This window comes from Ostrea edulis, chromosome 2 (assembly GCF_947568905.1).
Source record: "Ostrea edulis chromosome 2, xbOstEdul1.1, whole genome shotgun sequence".
NCBI classification, from domain to species: Eukaryota; Metazoa; Mollusca; class Bivalvia; order Ostreida; family Ostreidae; genus Ostrea; species Ostrea edulis.
The window spans coordinates 98024828-98042071 of record NC_079165.1 but is presented as its reverse complement, the minus strand read 5'-3'; the positions used below and the strand labels follow the sequence as shown (position 1 = coordinate 98042071).

The window sequence follows — 17244 nt, the reverse complement described above, 5'->3', positions numbered from 1 at the left end:
TTCTTTCCAAAATTTAATTATAACGATTATGAATTAGCAAAATCCGCAAAATTGAATATATCATTTTATGATAACTACATGTATTACATAACAATTTTATTCGTCGTGAAGATGACAAGGAAATGTTTATTTCCAGCTGCAAACAAATGACGATATATTTTCTTATATTCAACAAAAATACTTATTTTCCATTGTCATTAATAAATTTAGATTTTATTGTTTTAATATACCACAATGGTTTGACAACATGTTCGAGCTAACTCGATATTTGAGCAACAAATCAGCCAGCCTAGATGTAGATTATTTTATTGAGAATATAGATATATTTATACTACTAATGCAAACACGTAGAACTAGAGAGCTTCTCCCTTTTTAGCTCAGCTGAGCTGCAAGCTCAAGTGAGTATTTCTGATCACGTTTTGTCCGGTGTCCATCTCTCCGTCTGTCTGTCAGTAAACTTTTTTACATTTTCAACTTTCTCTCCAGAACTGCTAGGCCAATTTCAACCAAACATGGCACAAAGCGTCCTTGGGTAAAGAGATTTCAAGTTTGTTCTGATGAAGGGACAGGCCCCTTAAAGGGGGAGTAATCACGATAATAAAAATTGAATGAATCTAGTACGAAAGTGCCGATATTAAAAAAAATCAGCCCATGTCGCGATGACTTTGCATATCGGTAGCCGGTATTTTACGTTTATATATTATATATATGTAAGGTTTTGTTTTACATTTTTAGATATTTATACGATTAATTTACTACCATTATTGATTTTAATTATATTTAAATTATTTTCAAAATTCTTTTACTATTTATCCAGCTTTCTACTTGAAACAGCTTACACTTTTCGCAATATTAGCAACAAATATAGCTAATTAGTTTGTTTTTTAATGATGATTTTTATAAACATATACTCTTGCTTGTAGTATTTTATTTCTTCCTCTTATAATCTTATGCTTTCGTATCTGTATATATTCTTGCATGAAATGTTTTCTTTTATTTTGTATTCTTTTGTTAATCTGTGATATGTCTGTGTATATGTGTACATGCATGCTATGTGTCTTTGTCCTTGATATACATATATATGATTAGTCGGTTAAAAAGCTCTATAGAGCTTGTGTTTGATATGTTGAATGTATATAGTGCCGACTTTAAATAAAATTTACTTTACTTTACTTTATTATCTTTTATTTATATTTCAATTCATCTCAATACCGTGTAACAAGATATATGTTTCTAATCCGTAATCTCATGTTTCTGCAATCTAATTAAAATTATGCCATAACAAATGATAAAATGTAGGGGCTAATTTTAATTAGACTGATGTTCCTGTTTTTCCAGATTGGTCTTATTTTGGAAAATACATGTGTGTCTTTCTATTTTTGATATTTTGCCTTCTGTTCCTTCCCTTTTATCTACAATACTTCCCATGTATGTGAATCTGTTTACTTCCTTAATGCACAGGTCTGTCCGATACCACGCCCCTGGATCATGTAACCAATTCAGGCAATTTAAGTCAAAATTTCAATCACCTATAAGATGTTCATTACATTTAAATTGAAACTCTTGATTTTCAGACAGTATAGTTTACTTGCCCAGGCTTATGCCCATTGCTCCTCTCGAAGCATAGGCCGTCGACAACAGTCCACCAGAGTCGGTCATGGGCTGCCCTCTCTAACTGTTTCCAGGTGTACCCTATTCTTGCTGTCTGACTCAAGATCGCGTCGCCAGGTGTTTCTTGATCGTCCTCTTTTCCGTTTTCCCTGGGGATTCCACGAGAGCGCCCGTCTGGTGACGTTATTGACTGGTTTCCTCAGGGTGTGTCCAATCAATTCCCATTTTTTTGCGCCAGATCTAGTCTTTGGTTGACAGTTGATTGGTACGCTGCTACAGGTCTGAGTTGCGGATGGTGTCAAGCCTGTGGATATGCGGGAATCTTCTCAGACAGCTGTTGATGAAAGTCTGCACTTTTCTGGCGGTGGTCTTTGTTGTCCTCCATATCTCCGCTCCATACAGTAGCACTGACTTGACAATGGAGTTGAACAGCCTCATCTTTGTGCAAGTCGACACCACCTCGGAGCTCCAGATGTTCTGCAGCTGCAAATATATGTTGCCCTCGCCTTGATCTGATGTTGCTTGTCAGTGGTGTTGCCTAGGTATATGAAGGTCTCCACTTCTTCCAGCTAGCTTCCATGCAGTATGACTGGGTCCTCACATTTCGTGTTGATTTTGAGGATCTTGGTCTTTCCCTCGTAGATCCTGAGTCCAACTTGTGAAGATGTAACTTCCAGGTATGTTCTCTTGTCCTGCATCTGTTGGTGACTGTGGGAAAGCAGGGTTAAGTCGTCAGCAACTTCCAATTAGTCATCAAAATGATTCTATAGTGTTCATTGGATTTCATTTTTTCTGTGTGCTGTTGATGTCTTCATGGTCCAGTCGATCACCAGGAAGAGAAAAGGTGACAGAATGCAACCTTGTCTGACTCAAGTCCTCACACCGAAACTGTCTGTGATCTGTTCACCATGGATCACTCGGCAAGTTATTCCTTCGTAGGAGTTCTTGATCAAGGTGACCAGTTTAGTTGGTACTCCATAATGGCGAAGCAGTTTCCAGGGGTTTTTCGAGGTCAACGCTTTTAAACGCCTTCTTATAGTCGATGAAGTTGATGTACAGCCATGAATTCCACTCTAAAGACTGCGCATACACAACGAAGATACGCAATGTTGCAATCTGATCGACGCATGACTTCTTCTAGCGGAAGCCGACCTGCTGGTCTCGGAGGAGGCGGTCAACTTCGCATCTCATTCTTTATAGAAGGATCCTGTTAAAGACCTTTCCTAGCACCGACAGAAGCGTTATTCCTCTGTAGTTTACACAATTGCTGAGGTCTCTCTTCTTGGGTACATGTACCTTGATTAAGTAGCCTTCTTTCCATTCTGCTGGTATCTCTTCTTCTTCCCATATCTTCATGAAAAGAGGGTTGAACATCGCTATAGATGTTTCCAGGTCTGCTCTGGGAGCTTCTGCAGGGATGTTGTCTGTTCCTGCAGCCTTACCGTTCCTCAATAGCTTGATGGCTTTCCTGATCTCCTATCGCGTTGGTTACCCACAATTGATGTCCAGGTCTTTGTCGGCTGGATCGATGTCAGGGGAATATCGGGGGACGGGTCTGTTTAGGAGCTCTTCAAAGTGTTTAGCCAATCTGTTCGGCTGTTGCTTTCTTTCTTTGACAGTGTTTCCTTCTTTGTCCTTGATTGGTCGCTCTGGTCTGAAGTACTTTCGGACAGTTTCTTGGTGGTATGTGTCGTACAGCTGCTTCATGTTGTTACTGGCTGCTGCTTCCTCTGCTTCTTCTGTCAGGATATCACATACGTCTGCTTGTCTGCTTTTGCGCTAATCTTCACTTCTCTGTTGGCTTTTGTGAAGTCTTCTTCTGCTCTGGCCTTTGCTGCCCTTGTTTGGCTGTTGTTTACTGTTGTCTTCTTCTGTTTTCGCCCATGTATCTTGCGCAATGCGTCTGCCGATATCCATTCCTTCTGTTTATGTGTCTTGGGGCCCATTACTTTCTGAGAGGTTGGTGTAAATGTCTCATTCACGTTTTGCCAGTAGGTCTCCACCTTAGCCTCTTCCTCGAGCAGTTTTTGTAGCACTTGATATTTGGTGATAAGGGACAGCTTGAAATCCTGTCTGGTCGTCGGGTCTTTCAGTAGTACTTCTGCCTCTTTACAGTTGGTTTCATCCAGTTCTTCTTCAGCTTCAGTTGGTGGTCAGATGTAATGTCTGCTCCTCTTCCCACCCTTACACAGTAGGTTGATGAAGCAATATTAAATACAATTTTATTTTGGAAATATAGACTTATCAACCATTTCATGGCCAATCTAATTAAAACCAGACTACTTAGATCCGCACCGTAAACTCTGCGCAAGAATATATTACATAACCCGACTAGGTTAATTCACATTTATACTTAAGCTTAAGATGTTTCATAATCCTGAATCCTGTCTCACATCAGTACCTCTACTTTTGTGGTAGTTGGGTCCACTGTATGCCTCGTCGAGGTGTTATTGCCATTATATCAAATCGATCACCATAGTGAAGATGACTGGAGGTAGAAGATGCCATAGGCAAACCCCGATGTGTATACTAAACAATTTGTGTACGAATTGCATTACCACTTAATTGAAATTGATATGGCTAAAACTTTTAAGCTTGATTTTCACACCTGAATGGTCCATTTGTATATATTGTCCGTTTTAAACAGTCTAACTACCTGTACTTATCAGCCGGGTCTATGAAATTGCTATATTACACATAATTATCAAAACATGTTTAATATTCCAATTTCAAGAAATACATGTATTTCCAAGTTTATCGATATTAATTTCTGACATCCAATAACCATCCATTTCATTCAAGAAAATTTACGTAAAAATAAACTTGCATATTTCCCCCTGCAAAATACAAAAATAATTATGTTTCATACCATTTATTATTTTTTTTTTTACTTTATTTATTTTATAACTAAAAATGCACATTTTGAGATTATATACTATTTGGTTGATGTGTCCCAGTGCATTAAGTAAGCAGGTTTTTGTTTTGCTTTTTAATTCATTAAACTATCGAGTCCAGCTTCTGAGCGGCGTCCATGACACCGCCAGTAACCTGGTGCTGCTATTTTACGACTGACATCTTAGTACCATACAAGTTTACACGATTTGTGTAATCGTATTTTCATACAGACACATCAGGACCTAACTACTGCTCTTTTGTGGCTATGCAACTGATATTTAATCGCGCCGGAGTGTTGCAAGAATATCGTGCGACTTAAAAACGCAACCAAGTGATTGGAGGCAAGAACACTTCAAGGCATCACACAGTATCTCCGATTTCCACCACACAATCCCACCTTTGTGATATCTCCAAAAAAATTGAAAGCCGCTGTAGATGCTTTAGAGTAATTCTTACTGGACCAGATTAATATATTTATAAGACTAAAGCATTTTAAAACATCTCCGAGAGTTTTGAGGTCAAGACAGGAGTTCGACAAGGATGTTGGCTGTCATCATTCCTCTTCCTCTTGGTTATTGACTGGATCATGAGGACTACCACATCAGGCAGGAACAATGGTATACAGTGGACACTCATGACGATCTCTACCTTGCCGATGATCTGGCTCTCCTTTTGCACAACCACAGTCAAATACAGGACAAAACAACTCACATTGCAAAAACAATCAGCAGGAACGGGACTCAATATCAACTTGAAGAAAAGCAGAATTGATGAAGATCAACACCACTGTCCAATACACAATTTCCGAGTTGCCCAATAGTTATTTCCCTTTGTGGAACTCTTACGCACAGTGAGACGCAAACATAATATCGTCCACACGCGGTGGGTACAAATGCTTATCGCTGCCTTCATATATTGCCCAAACTGCAGGGATACACAATATTAGTAAGTTTATTAGTATCTAATAATAAAATAGCTCAAACAAAAATCGATAATCACCATTTTTCTTTGATTAAAATATCGCTTATGGAGAAGAGGAAATAAAAATAATTTCATATTTAATTTAATGGCTTAATTCAATCAAATATTACATGTATTCTCCATATGGTCAGTTTAATGTATACCAACGGCTGATATGAACAAAATATACACTTTCATTACTTTTATCCGTATTTACATAGCTAGTCTATAGTATATGTATACATCTTGTACCTACCCAAGCGTTCAACAGAACACTGAATGTACCTCTATCACAGAAGAGTTGATATCTCAGAAGTTGCGTATTACCAGTCACAGTAGGTGGTGAGCCCATCAGAGAAGTTGAGTCTTTCATCTACCTGAGGAGTGTGGTGGACATATGGTGGCACAGACCGTGACCGTGACATCAAGTCAAGAATCAGCAAGGCAAAAGCTGCGTTTACCATGCTAAAGAACATCTGGACCTCAAAGAACATCTGCATTACTACCAAACTGTGGATCCTCAACTCCAATGTTTTAAAAGTCCATCTTACTGTATGGAGCAAAGACATAGAGAACAACCAAAAACAACCCTGCAGAAGATCCAGACATTTTACAACACCTGTCTCAGGCGCATCTTCAACATCCGATGGCCTGAAAAGATCACAAATGAAAAACTATGGAAGAGAGCAGAGCAGGAACCATTAGACATGCAAATCAGACGGAGGAAGTGGGGCTGAATTGGACATACCCTGAGGAAGCCACCATCCAACACCACACGCCAGGCCCTGACCTGGAACCCGCAGCGCAACAGAAAGAGGGGACGTCCAAGAAACATCTGAAGGCGTGACCCGGAAGCAGAATTAAAGGTACAGGACATGATCTGGCACGACACAGCAAAAGCAGCCTAGAATCGTGTTCGTTGGAGGACTGTCGACGATGGCCTATGTTCCTCACGGAACGACAGGCCTAAGTAAGTAATTAACACTAGTATCAGTTGCCCTCCATATCTTTTAGACAAGGCATACATGTAGCGAGACTGGATTTAACGTTCTTGTTAAAAATTCTAGCCTTTTTTTTTTTTTTTTTTTTACAGTGTCAGTTGTTTGAAACATCAGGTAGTTTTTCAGCTGAAGGAACGATATATTTCAACTTGGTTTTGATGTAGATTTCAGTTTATTATTTTCTTTGACCTCTCAATACTTTTGAATGTGGACCCGGAGGACTAAGAACTTTCTGTCGGATTTTCTTCAGCCACAGGCTATATAAAGTGATCAACAACCGCCTTCCGCCTTTAGGTCTTGTTACTCAGTTACTGAAGTCAATATTTTCATGGTTACAAAAAATGGTGAGCATTATGGTGGCGCGGCATACTGTTCAGTAAATCTCCCAATAATAGTAATTGACCCCAATTGAAAATATGGTCAAAAGCGTTTCTAAAAACGAACTTGTGTTAATTGAACAAGTCACTACACTGCTATAGTTAAGATTTGTAACTCGTGGCTTTAACACTGTTAAATAACAATATAGAGAGTGAACATCATATATACATGTAGATAGCCCATATCGAAGAAGTACCATATAGCTAGTGCAGGGAAGTTTCAGTGTCACAGAGTACACGTAGGTCAAGTCTTCAATGGATATACATGTACATACAAATTTTTGCAAATACACCAAGAAACACATTAGCGGTCACAATAGCTCAGTGGTAAAGCGTTCGATTCTCTACCGGAAGGTCTTGAGCCAATCGAAACATCATTCGAGTGATATTCCGATTGGGTCGTGAACTTGAGCCCCGTCAGGCGTTCGCAAGTTAAAGAACCCTCACTGCTACGGCCCTGAGCGTTAAGCATAGGTCTAAAATTGTGGTAATTCACCTACACCTGGTGGCGTCTCAATATGAGTGAACAATTCTCGACGGGAAGTAAAACAAACAACCAAACAGAAAATAAGAGAGAAAAATAATAATGGAGAAAAAGAGACGGAAGAATAACAAGAAGGTCTTCCGTTGAAGTCGGAAGACCTTAATTAAAAGAAAAAGGAAAATTGATACAATGGTCTCTCGATCTCGATAGAAAGATAACGATCAAAAGAGAATACATTATAACGTCAATTTGTTTATTTTACATGTATTCATTATACAAGCCGAATTATGTCAGTTGACTGCTTTTATCATGTGCACCACACTCCTGATGGCCAGCTGATAAATACACTCTTTTATAAGATTTACTTATCAGTTGTTTATTCAACACTGCCAATCTGTCCTCCATCTGTAAATTTTAAAAAGAGTCTCATCAAATAATACACTACACACATGTATGAAATAACATATTATACACATGTATATAAGATAAATAATACACTGCACACATGTATAATGAATAAATTACTATACACATGTATATAATATAAATAATACACTACACACATGTATGATAATCCACAATGATAAATAATATTCTACAAACACGTACAATAAATAATTTACCAATTTGATCTCTAGATTTAGTTGAAAGACTAAAATTATCCTCGTTGAAAGCAAATCATTGTATCATTTTTTTTTTTTATATCATATTGCGAATATTTCGAATTTTGTAATGCTTTTTTCTACCATAAAACTGAAAGTTTGTATATTTACGATAGAAATAAGTCTGGAATTTCATTTGCTAGTAACTCACCATCTGTATGCGTCTTTTCAAAACTTCATTCTCACGTATAAGTCTCTGATGGACGATATCACCCTCTCCCTCTGGAGTTCCGAATCTCTCACCTCGGACAGATTCTGGATTCCGCAATACATGTAACATCTGTGCAGAGGGAAGACACCTAACCTAAATAATCTATAGTCAAAATAGTGAACGTTTATCCTGGAAATTTTTGTGTTGAAACCTGGACAGCATATATTTTTTTTTTTACCTTTGGAAGAAACAGAAGACCCATTGACAGAAAGCAGGAGAGAAGGATGCAACCTGTCATGAAGACAAACTTTGCCACGTGCTGCTTACTGATAATGAGACATAGGGGTGCCGTAATGGAACCAAACACCTGCAATAAACAGAACAGAGATTGACAAGGAGAGAATCAAATGTACTGGAACTAATCATTTCTGTATTAGCACATGACCCAATATCTAAATGCATGAACATGGCCTCACCGTGATATTATAGATTGCCATTCCCACGAATCGAGAGTCGTTGTAATTTTTCAGTTTAACTTTTCGTGTTTCGAAGGTTAGAAATATACCAAACAGCAGAAGAATCCCATTGAAACAAAGGGTAATACCTGTGAAGTGACAAATCATTCACAATATAAACCGTTAGAAATTAGTTTTCCCTTCTATAGATGTGGTGAACATCAAAATGAGCAGTGGGACATGTTGCCAAGGAATGAAGACAAACTTTAATTTCTAATTGTAATCACTCTATTCATTAATGACCGTCCGCACGTACAGTGTAATGATATAAATGGACTGATGATTTGCTGAAAAGATTTGTAAAGTATCAACAACCCTATCACCTATCCAAATTGCCATGTGTTTCGCAACACAAAGTTCCAGCTGTGGGCGGAGTTTCGTGTCCTCCTCGTTATTGGCGGGATCCTCGAGATCAAAGGTACGCAACTGTCGAAACAAGGGGTCTCTGATTTGCCAAGTTGTCAGAATACCTATATTTACAATCTGAACAGCCACGAATACTGTATACAACTCTGAAGGGTTGATTCTCTGCAAAAAAGTTAGTTTATGATCCTCTCAATGATTCGCACATAGTAAATATATAATAGACTTAATTATCGAATCCGAAAACTACATGCATATAAATCATCATCATCTGTTTACCTTTCCGGAAGCTTTTGCATTTGTATTTATACGGTGTACCATCCATATTTTCGCAAACATGCCTCCGTAACCGAATGAAAATCCGACCGAAAGACACCAAGCTCTCAGTGGACACAAGGCAGAAAAGGTTTCAAGAGAGATGTAATTCTGGTCCAATCCAAACAGAGGAACAGCCAACAAAGACAGAAAACAGCCCACAATCACCAGAATGTTCATCGCTGGCTGAGAACCCGCTATGCACCTATAAGAAATATTCTACCTAATTATAAGGCGATATATAGTCAAAATCTTCCGACTGGTACTTTCCATAAACATCCTATTGAATAAAACTAACATTCGATGTTTGTTTAGATAGGTAAATAAACAACAGTAGATTCCAAACAAAGATCCAACTGCTGAAACAATGCTGAAGATCAGAAATACGTTTGGAGGAATAACCCGAGGTGATATCACAACACGTGTGTGGTCTGGAGGAGGATGTCCCCCTAAAACAAAGATGATGCATTTCTAAAGACACAATTGTTTGGTTTCAGTATACATGTACAGTGTTATAGCAAATTTAATGAGAATTAGATTGTTCTCTGGAAGTACTTCATTAGCATACCTGTCCATCTTTCCTCACCAAGCCATGATAGATTGTCCGACATCTGGTGATAATACCCAACGGTACGATATGTCCCATCTATGAATTAACAATATATATATATATATATATATATATATATATATATATATATATAGTACTGAAATGAGCAACGACATGAACACTTATATTGCCAAATTTTCGGAACGACCTGGTCCATCCTCAGTTCACTTTGGCCACGATGAGACTCTTTGATGAGTTAAGTTTTTGTGATTCTATATCCTCCTGTCCAAGACATGATCATTCAATGCGGGAATGCCTGGTGATTATCTGACTTTCTAGTCTGTTAATCCTTTGCTTTATGAGTTGGTCCACTTTGTGTATTTTTTCTTTTAGACTTTTTCACGGTGCTTAATAAGGAATCTTACTGAGTACGAGTTGATTTTTGCAATGATGACCATCATAAATTATCTCGTCCTCGTTTGAGAATAATTACGTCACCCATTATCTCTTTGCGCATTGTGAATCAACCCATTGGACGATTAGGACTTTTCCTAATTCGCCTTTGGTGATTAGGGAGCCAAAAACAATAAACATGTAATTTGCAGTGCATATGTTTGTAGATTTAGTGCTAGCCCTTTTTATTCACATCTTACTTATGTAATTTTTTTCCCGTTTGTCCTGAGGAAGGGATGGATCATTTCGAAAATTTCACAGTATCATTGTTCGTATCGTTCGTCTTTTGAGGGGGTATATAATTCTTATATTTGACACCTCCCACAAATTTGAATGGTTTACATATTGACCACGTGAAGACTATATATATTCCTTCGCCCCATATAGAATTTAATGTCCACTGTAAACCATATAAGGTCAACTTCAAACCACGTAACTAATAATACACGTACTCGTCATCTGTTCCACCATTGTCCATGTAATGCGGTCTCCCTCGGATGAAAAGGCAACATTGCCCTGAATAGAAATTTGGATTTAGTTTCTTCAATCAAATGAACAATATCACAATATACGAAATACAATGTACTTACCGATACACCAAGGAAGTGAGTTCTATTCATGGCGGAATAAATCTCTTCTGACAAGTCTTCCCTACCATACTGGAAATTCTGAAGACTAGACCGAACAGTTTTCAGCCTATGATAGTTAGATATATCAATATATTAATCTACACCAACAGAAGCAGGTAAAACAAACACATGTAGTTCTAATATATAAAAAAAAAGTTGTAGAGGATAGTTATCTTTGCAAGTCCCTCTTTCGCTCCCACATGCATGGCAGATTACGTCACCTTAACGATTAAAAAATTTCAGAAATCTTGGAACCAATGCAATGTACTATATACTTCATACTTTCCATACTTTATGTGGTCTTTAACAAATACTGTCTTTTTAAACGCAATATCATCTATGAAAGAGACATAAAGACTGAAGTTTTTATCTTTTTTTAATACATTCCTTCTCATAATTTAACTGTTGCAATTCAAACCAAGTATCCGGTAATTTTCAACAAATCACACCTATTGTCATTCAAGATGACCGAAAGGTGTCGCTAATATCAGCTACGGTACATAGGCGCAATTTGCCATGGGGCTTACTAATATGAAGAAATATGGAAGCAACGTACCTTTCCTCGGTCTTATTGAAGGCTAAAGCCACAGCCCAGATGGCATCAAACGCCAGTGGAGCCTCAGGATAGCCAGTGACATCAGTCTTGTTTTTCAATCTTTTATTAAGTTCCATTTGAAATTCAGCTGATGTCTATAATAGGAATCAGAGCAGCTATCAAGAGTTTGCAAAAGAAATGCAATGTATTTTAAAGTTGTTTTTTTTACGTCCAGAAACTATATAACCAAACCATTACTTGACTTTTCCCTGTCTTTACGAGTATGACGTTAGTGAGAATGCCTTGAAATTGTTGGGAAACTACTATTTTTAGAAATGGCATATGTATACCTTTGCTCTTTCTATAATGTTAACATTTCATTTTAAATTTCATTTCTGGAAAAGCATTGGTTCCATGTGTTCGACTACACACATTTCCATCGCATTTCCATAACCTCAAAACAGTTCTGAATGTGAAATGTCTTTCACAGTAAAAGAACATCTGTGAATAAGGAAATGCCAATAAATTAACGAATTGGGAAGTGACAACATGAAGTTATAATCTTTGATCTTTCATTGAGGAGCAACATACCAGGTGTGTTTCTAGAGCAATTTTGAATCGGGTTTAGAGCTCGACAATCTGCCAAATAATGAATGTACAGCTTATTTAAAAAGGTGTACACTACAATAGTACACGAATTATCTTGCATTTTTAAAGAAAAATAAAGTACTAATGAAAGGTGAAGATAACGAACAGTGATCAATCTCATAACTCCTATAATGTAAAACTTATACGGTACCAATTTTGATGCACCAGATGCGCATTTCGACAAATAATGTCTCTTAAGTGATGCTCAACCGAAATGTTTGAAATCCGAAATAACTATGAAGTTTTAGAGCTAAATATAGCCAAAAACAGCGTGCCAAAAAAGTGGAGCCAAATTCGTCCAAGGATAAGAGCTATGCATGAGGGAGATAATCCTTAATTTTGAAATGAATTTCTAAATTTTATAACAGCAATTAAATATACATCCGTATTTTCAAGCTAGTAACGAAGTACTTAGCAACTGGGCTGTAGAGACCCTCGGGGACTAACCCATGAGCCATCGCGACGGTCGAAATTGGGCAAAACAGGACCTTAGCGTGTCAAGCTCTTTGAGTTTGGGTGTTAATATTCAGTATAAATTTCAATCTGGAAAATCATACTGGTACAGGAAATAATTCGACCTTTATATTCTTGTCTTAATTCCAGAGATCATCCATTTTGTAGTTTCTAAAATTTATCATTAAAATTTTTATCAACTTGGGTTAAACTCAGATTATATCCATTCGATAGTTGGTAATGACAGCTCTTAAAATCTATATCTAATTCAAGGAACACTGTCTAATTTCCATATGTTCTTGGTATTGAGAATTACCATTCCGGAAATAGTTTTGACGAGTTTCTCTTGATGAAGTATTACTGCTTCAGTAGTAAAATGTCCTTCCAGCGCCAACTTTAGTTGTTCCGAACTGCAACTCACTTCCGGTTCAGATTTTTCATACCAGTTGTCAGGATACCAACCCACCAGGAACCATACATACCGTTTGCCGTAAAGTTCGTTTTTGTATGCCTAACTTTCAAAACAAAGAGTAAAAGCATTACTGTTATTTTCATGAAATCCTAACCATTTGTTCCAGAAATACAATATATAGTTTATACCTCACAGAAAACTTTTCTTGCCATGTTTTCGTAAAACATCCCAACAATAATCCTTGCATCCTGTTGCTGTAAAAAGAGGGGAAAGTTGCTCCAAGAAACTGTTACTACTAGTTTATAATGTGTAAATGATGATAATTATCCGTGTCAGAAAGGATGCATGTTTATACAGAACTATGGTTATAACTTTTATTATGGTTTTACGAGTATATCCAGTATAAGATTGTCATCAGAGTAGTCTGGGATCTTCCAGACGGTGAACTTGATTGTAGACGTACCTTTAGAATAGTCACTGCTTTGGATGGGTTAGATAGAAATTCTTGTCTCGTCACAACTTCCATACCAGCTGCTTTGATTCGTTTTTCCAAATCTTCCTCCGTCTTTGAATAAAATTATTCAGTAGATAAACGGTAGCATCGATTCGCTTCAATTACATGTACTTCTTTACTTTTTATAATATAGTACATGTACATGTATTCATATGAGAGAGAAAATGTATTGCTATTCATAGTAATGATTGGTTCAATTAACTCTATCGATTTGCGTTTCATGTTTTACATTTTTAAAATAGCATTTAGAATATTCTTAAACTAAGGATTGCATCTATAATCCTTACAGACGTAAACACCTCCTCTTTTTGTCGGATTGTAGCTATTTTGGTCCAACCAAACTTCTGAAACAATCTTATCCTTGTTGGATTGTGAAGATTTGCTGACGGATGTGTCCTAAAGAAAGTGGGAAATCGTTGTCGGTCGGAAAGTGACGGAGAACTGGATCCATAACCTAACTGTACATTTCATGTGTAAAAATAGTACATTTTGTTAAAGCGAGTGATTCAAATATTTGTTTAAACCATATTATCAATAATTATAACTGTATATAAAAATAACATTTGTCTAAAAGTACACCTGTGCATGTATGAACTTCATAGTATTAGTACTTTGATAAAATTGAAATCTAAAATTGTCAACAATGAAAGTAAAAGATAGCAGGCAATGATCAATCTCATACATCCAATGAAGAATACAAAATTACGAGTAGAGCGAATACGGATCTCTAGACACACCAGAGATGGGATCAGGTACTAGGAGGAATACACATCCCTTGCTGACCAGTCACACTCACCGTGAGCCCTCTATTTTGATCAGGTAAACGTAGTAATCCGTAGTTCAAATCAGTATGCAAAGAACGGCCTATCAATTAGTATGATTGATTGTATATTGTTTAACGTCCCTCTCCAGAATCTTTCACTCACATGATCATTTTTATTGAACGTAGATATTAACGGCAAACTAACAACTCAAACTTTATGACAAACGGGATGATTTCAGCTTCTCCGTCATCAACTTACCATAATTATGTAGCAATATTCCATTATCACCTGCACATAGTGTTTATATCTCTCAACTGATTCGATACGCAAGAGCTTGTTCTGCGTATGGTCAGTTTTTGAATCGAAGCAGGCTACTGACAAACAAGTTGATGATACAGAGGTTCCAACAGTCTCGTTTAAAGGCAGCATTTCGCAAATTCTATGGTTGTTATAACGATCTAGTTTGCCATTACAACCTATCATTGGGTCATATGCTGTTTGACGTGTTTCATATCGATTGTTAGGCCGTTCGTGGCACACTGATTTTGACTACGGATAACTCCGTTTACCTGATCAAGATATAGGGCTCACGACGGGTGTGACCAGTCGACAGAGGATGCTTACTCCTTCTAGGCATCTGATCCCACCTTTGGTATATCCAGGGGTCCATGTTTGCACAACTTTCTAATTTGTACTGCTTATAGGAGTTATGAGATTGATCACTGTTCGTTATCTTCACTTTTCATTGCCAGTGAAGGGCTGCAAAATTTAGGCTTATGCTCAGCACTTACGGCCTTTGAACAGGGAGAGATCTTTATATCGTGCAACACCTGCTGTAACACAGGACCTTAATTTTTACGGTCTCATCCGAAGGACCGCCACATTTAGTCGCCTTTTACGACAAACAAGGATGTACTAAGGACCAATTCTAACCCGGATCCCACGGCACTCAATTGATATGAAACATAAGACAGAATCCGATCTAATGACAGTTTGTATTTGCAAATCGACAATGGAATTTGCGAAATGTTGATTTTAAACAAGACTGTTGAAACCCCTGTAACATCAACTTATTTGTCAGGAGGTTGCCTTGATTTAAAAATTGACCATACGCAGAACATGCTCTCGTGAATCGGATCAGTTGAGAGGCATTAAGGCATATTGGAATAGTAATGCAAGGTGAATATAACGAACAGTGATCAATCTCATAACTCCTACAAGCAATACAAAATAGATAGTTGGGCAAACACGGACCCCTGGACACACCAGAGGTGGGATCAGGTGCCTAGGAGGAGTAAGCATCCCCTGTTGACCAGTCACACCCGCCGTGAGCCCTATATCCTGATCAGGTAAACGGAGTTATCTGCAGTCAAAATCAGTGTGCCAAGAACGGTTTAACAATCGGTATGAAACACGTCAGACAGCATTTAACCCAATGTGAGGATGTATTGACGAACTAGATCGTTATAACGACCATAGAATTTTGCGAAATGCTGACTTCAATCGAGACTGTTAAAATCCCTGTACCATCAACTTGTTTGTCAGTAGCTTACCTACATATTGTAAGCTGACGATGAAGAAAATGAAGTTATCCTGTTTGTCATAAAGTCGAGTTGTCAGTTTGCCGTTAACATCTATATTCAATAAAATATCCAAATGTGAAGCAGATATGGAAGACTTTGGTGTCTTTTACTTTGAATTCACTGGCATACATGAAATCAACATCCCAATGAAAATGATCATTGCTGGTAGATAAAATGTCGTTATACTAGTATCTAAATGCTGAGTTAAAGACTACAACAAGAATTTTTTTTCATGTAGAAGATTTTGAATACATTCTGTCTCATAAGACTATAAACCAGGTTGGGTAATAAAGTAGCACAATTTTTGCCCATGGGAATTCCAATATGTTGGCATACCATATATTCCTGGATGTGCTACAATTTCAAAATCAGTAAACACCCCTTTTGAATTTGGGTAACGAGTGTATACAATATTTTCTATATTCTAACAGAACAAGAATTTTACGTAGCCCAATAATCCCAAAGATAAACTGCTGCGTAGTTAACTTCTACTTACAACTATTATGTTCCACAGTTTGGCAGCCTGTGATATGAAAGTGGACACTGCACTACATCCTGATAGCACCATCAACTTTGGAGGCTCAGTATACAGATAGTCATAAAACAAACTAGTACCAACTCCAGGCTTGCACTACAAGTATACACATTCTAAATTGTGAATACGTTTCATACATTGTTCAAGGAATTGACTTCCGTCATAGTTTTGCAAGAATATTGTTTGGGTTTTTTGGGGGGTACAGAAACACCGAAATTGAATTCAATTATGAGTAATTCTAGTCAATTCATATCTTACCTGACTATCTTTGACCTCCATATTGAGATGGTATTCTGGCAGAATTCTGGGGTCACTGTTAACACTTTCAAGGGCCATCTCTAGAGCTGGCTTGCATGCCTTGCCTCCCGCCCAACTCCCTGTCATCGGTACCAAAATACCTATGGTTAAATTTTTGGACTTTATTCCAAAGTCAGGTTCTGCAATCCCAATAAATATTGATAGCAAAAGTAATTTCATTGTTTCTGTATTTTGCTTCTTTTGAATGAATACGGTCTTATTCAGATGAACGCTAGCTCTGTTGAGTTGACATGAAGAATGCGTCTTTAGCCAAAGACTCTAATGACAGCGATAAAAAGAGATGGAGATAGTCAATATCTTGATTGATTGCACGTCATTGTGACTTCTTTCGTGATTGACCGTTCGCTCGACCAATTCACGAAGAATTTCATTTCCGAACAATGTTAATCAAAGTCATACAGTGATTTCTCAAATATCTATTCAATCAACACTCGGCGATACTACACGATACTAGGCTGCAATAGAGGTGAAATGTAGCTTATTTGAAGTTTAAACTTCATAACATGCCTTTATTTA

General features: G+C 37.5%; 1 protein-coding gene across 1 annotated transcript; it reads right to left on the bottom strand.

Moving 5' to 3' along the window:
* Positions 1 to 7571: 7571 nt before the first annotated feature.
* Positions 7572 to 16806, bottom strand: LOC125680838 (gamma-aminobutyric acid type B receptor subunit 1-like). The gene is made up of 17 exons (XM_048920617.2): positions 16669 to 16806; positions 16372 to 16506; positions 13816 to 13986; positions 13478 to 13579; positions 13203 to 13268; positions 12919 to 13113; positions 11523 to 11656; positions 10928 to 11033; positions 10790 to 10853; positions 9903 to 9980; positions 9633 to 9783; positions 9299 to 9539; positions 8980 to 9184; positions 8618 to 8745; positions 8380 to 8508; positions 8142 to 8270; positions 7572 to 7733 (listed from the first exon to the last, which is right to left on the bottom strand). The coding sequence occupies exons 1-17, from the start codon at positions 16792 to 16794 to the stop codon at positions 7614 to 7616; spliced, it is 2280 nt and encodes a 759-aa protein (XP_048776574.2). The 5' UTR covers positions 16795 to 16806; the 3' UTR covers positions 7572 to 7613.
* Between the last annotated feature and the right edge of the window lie 438 nt (positions 16807 to 17244).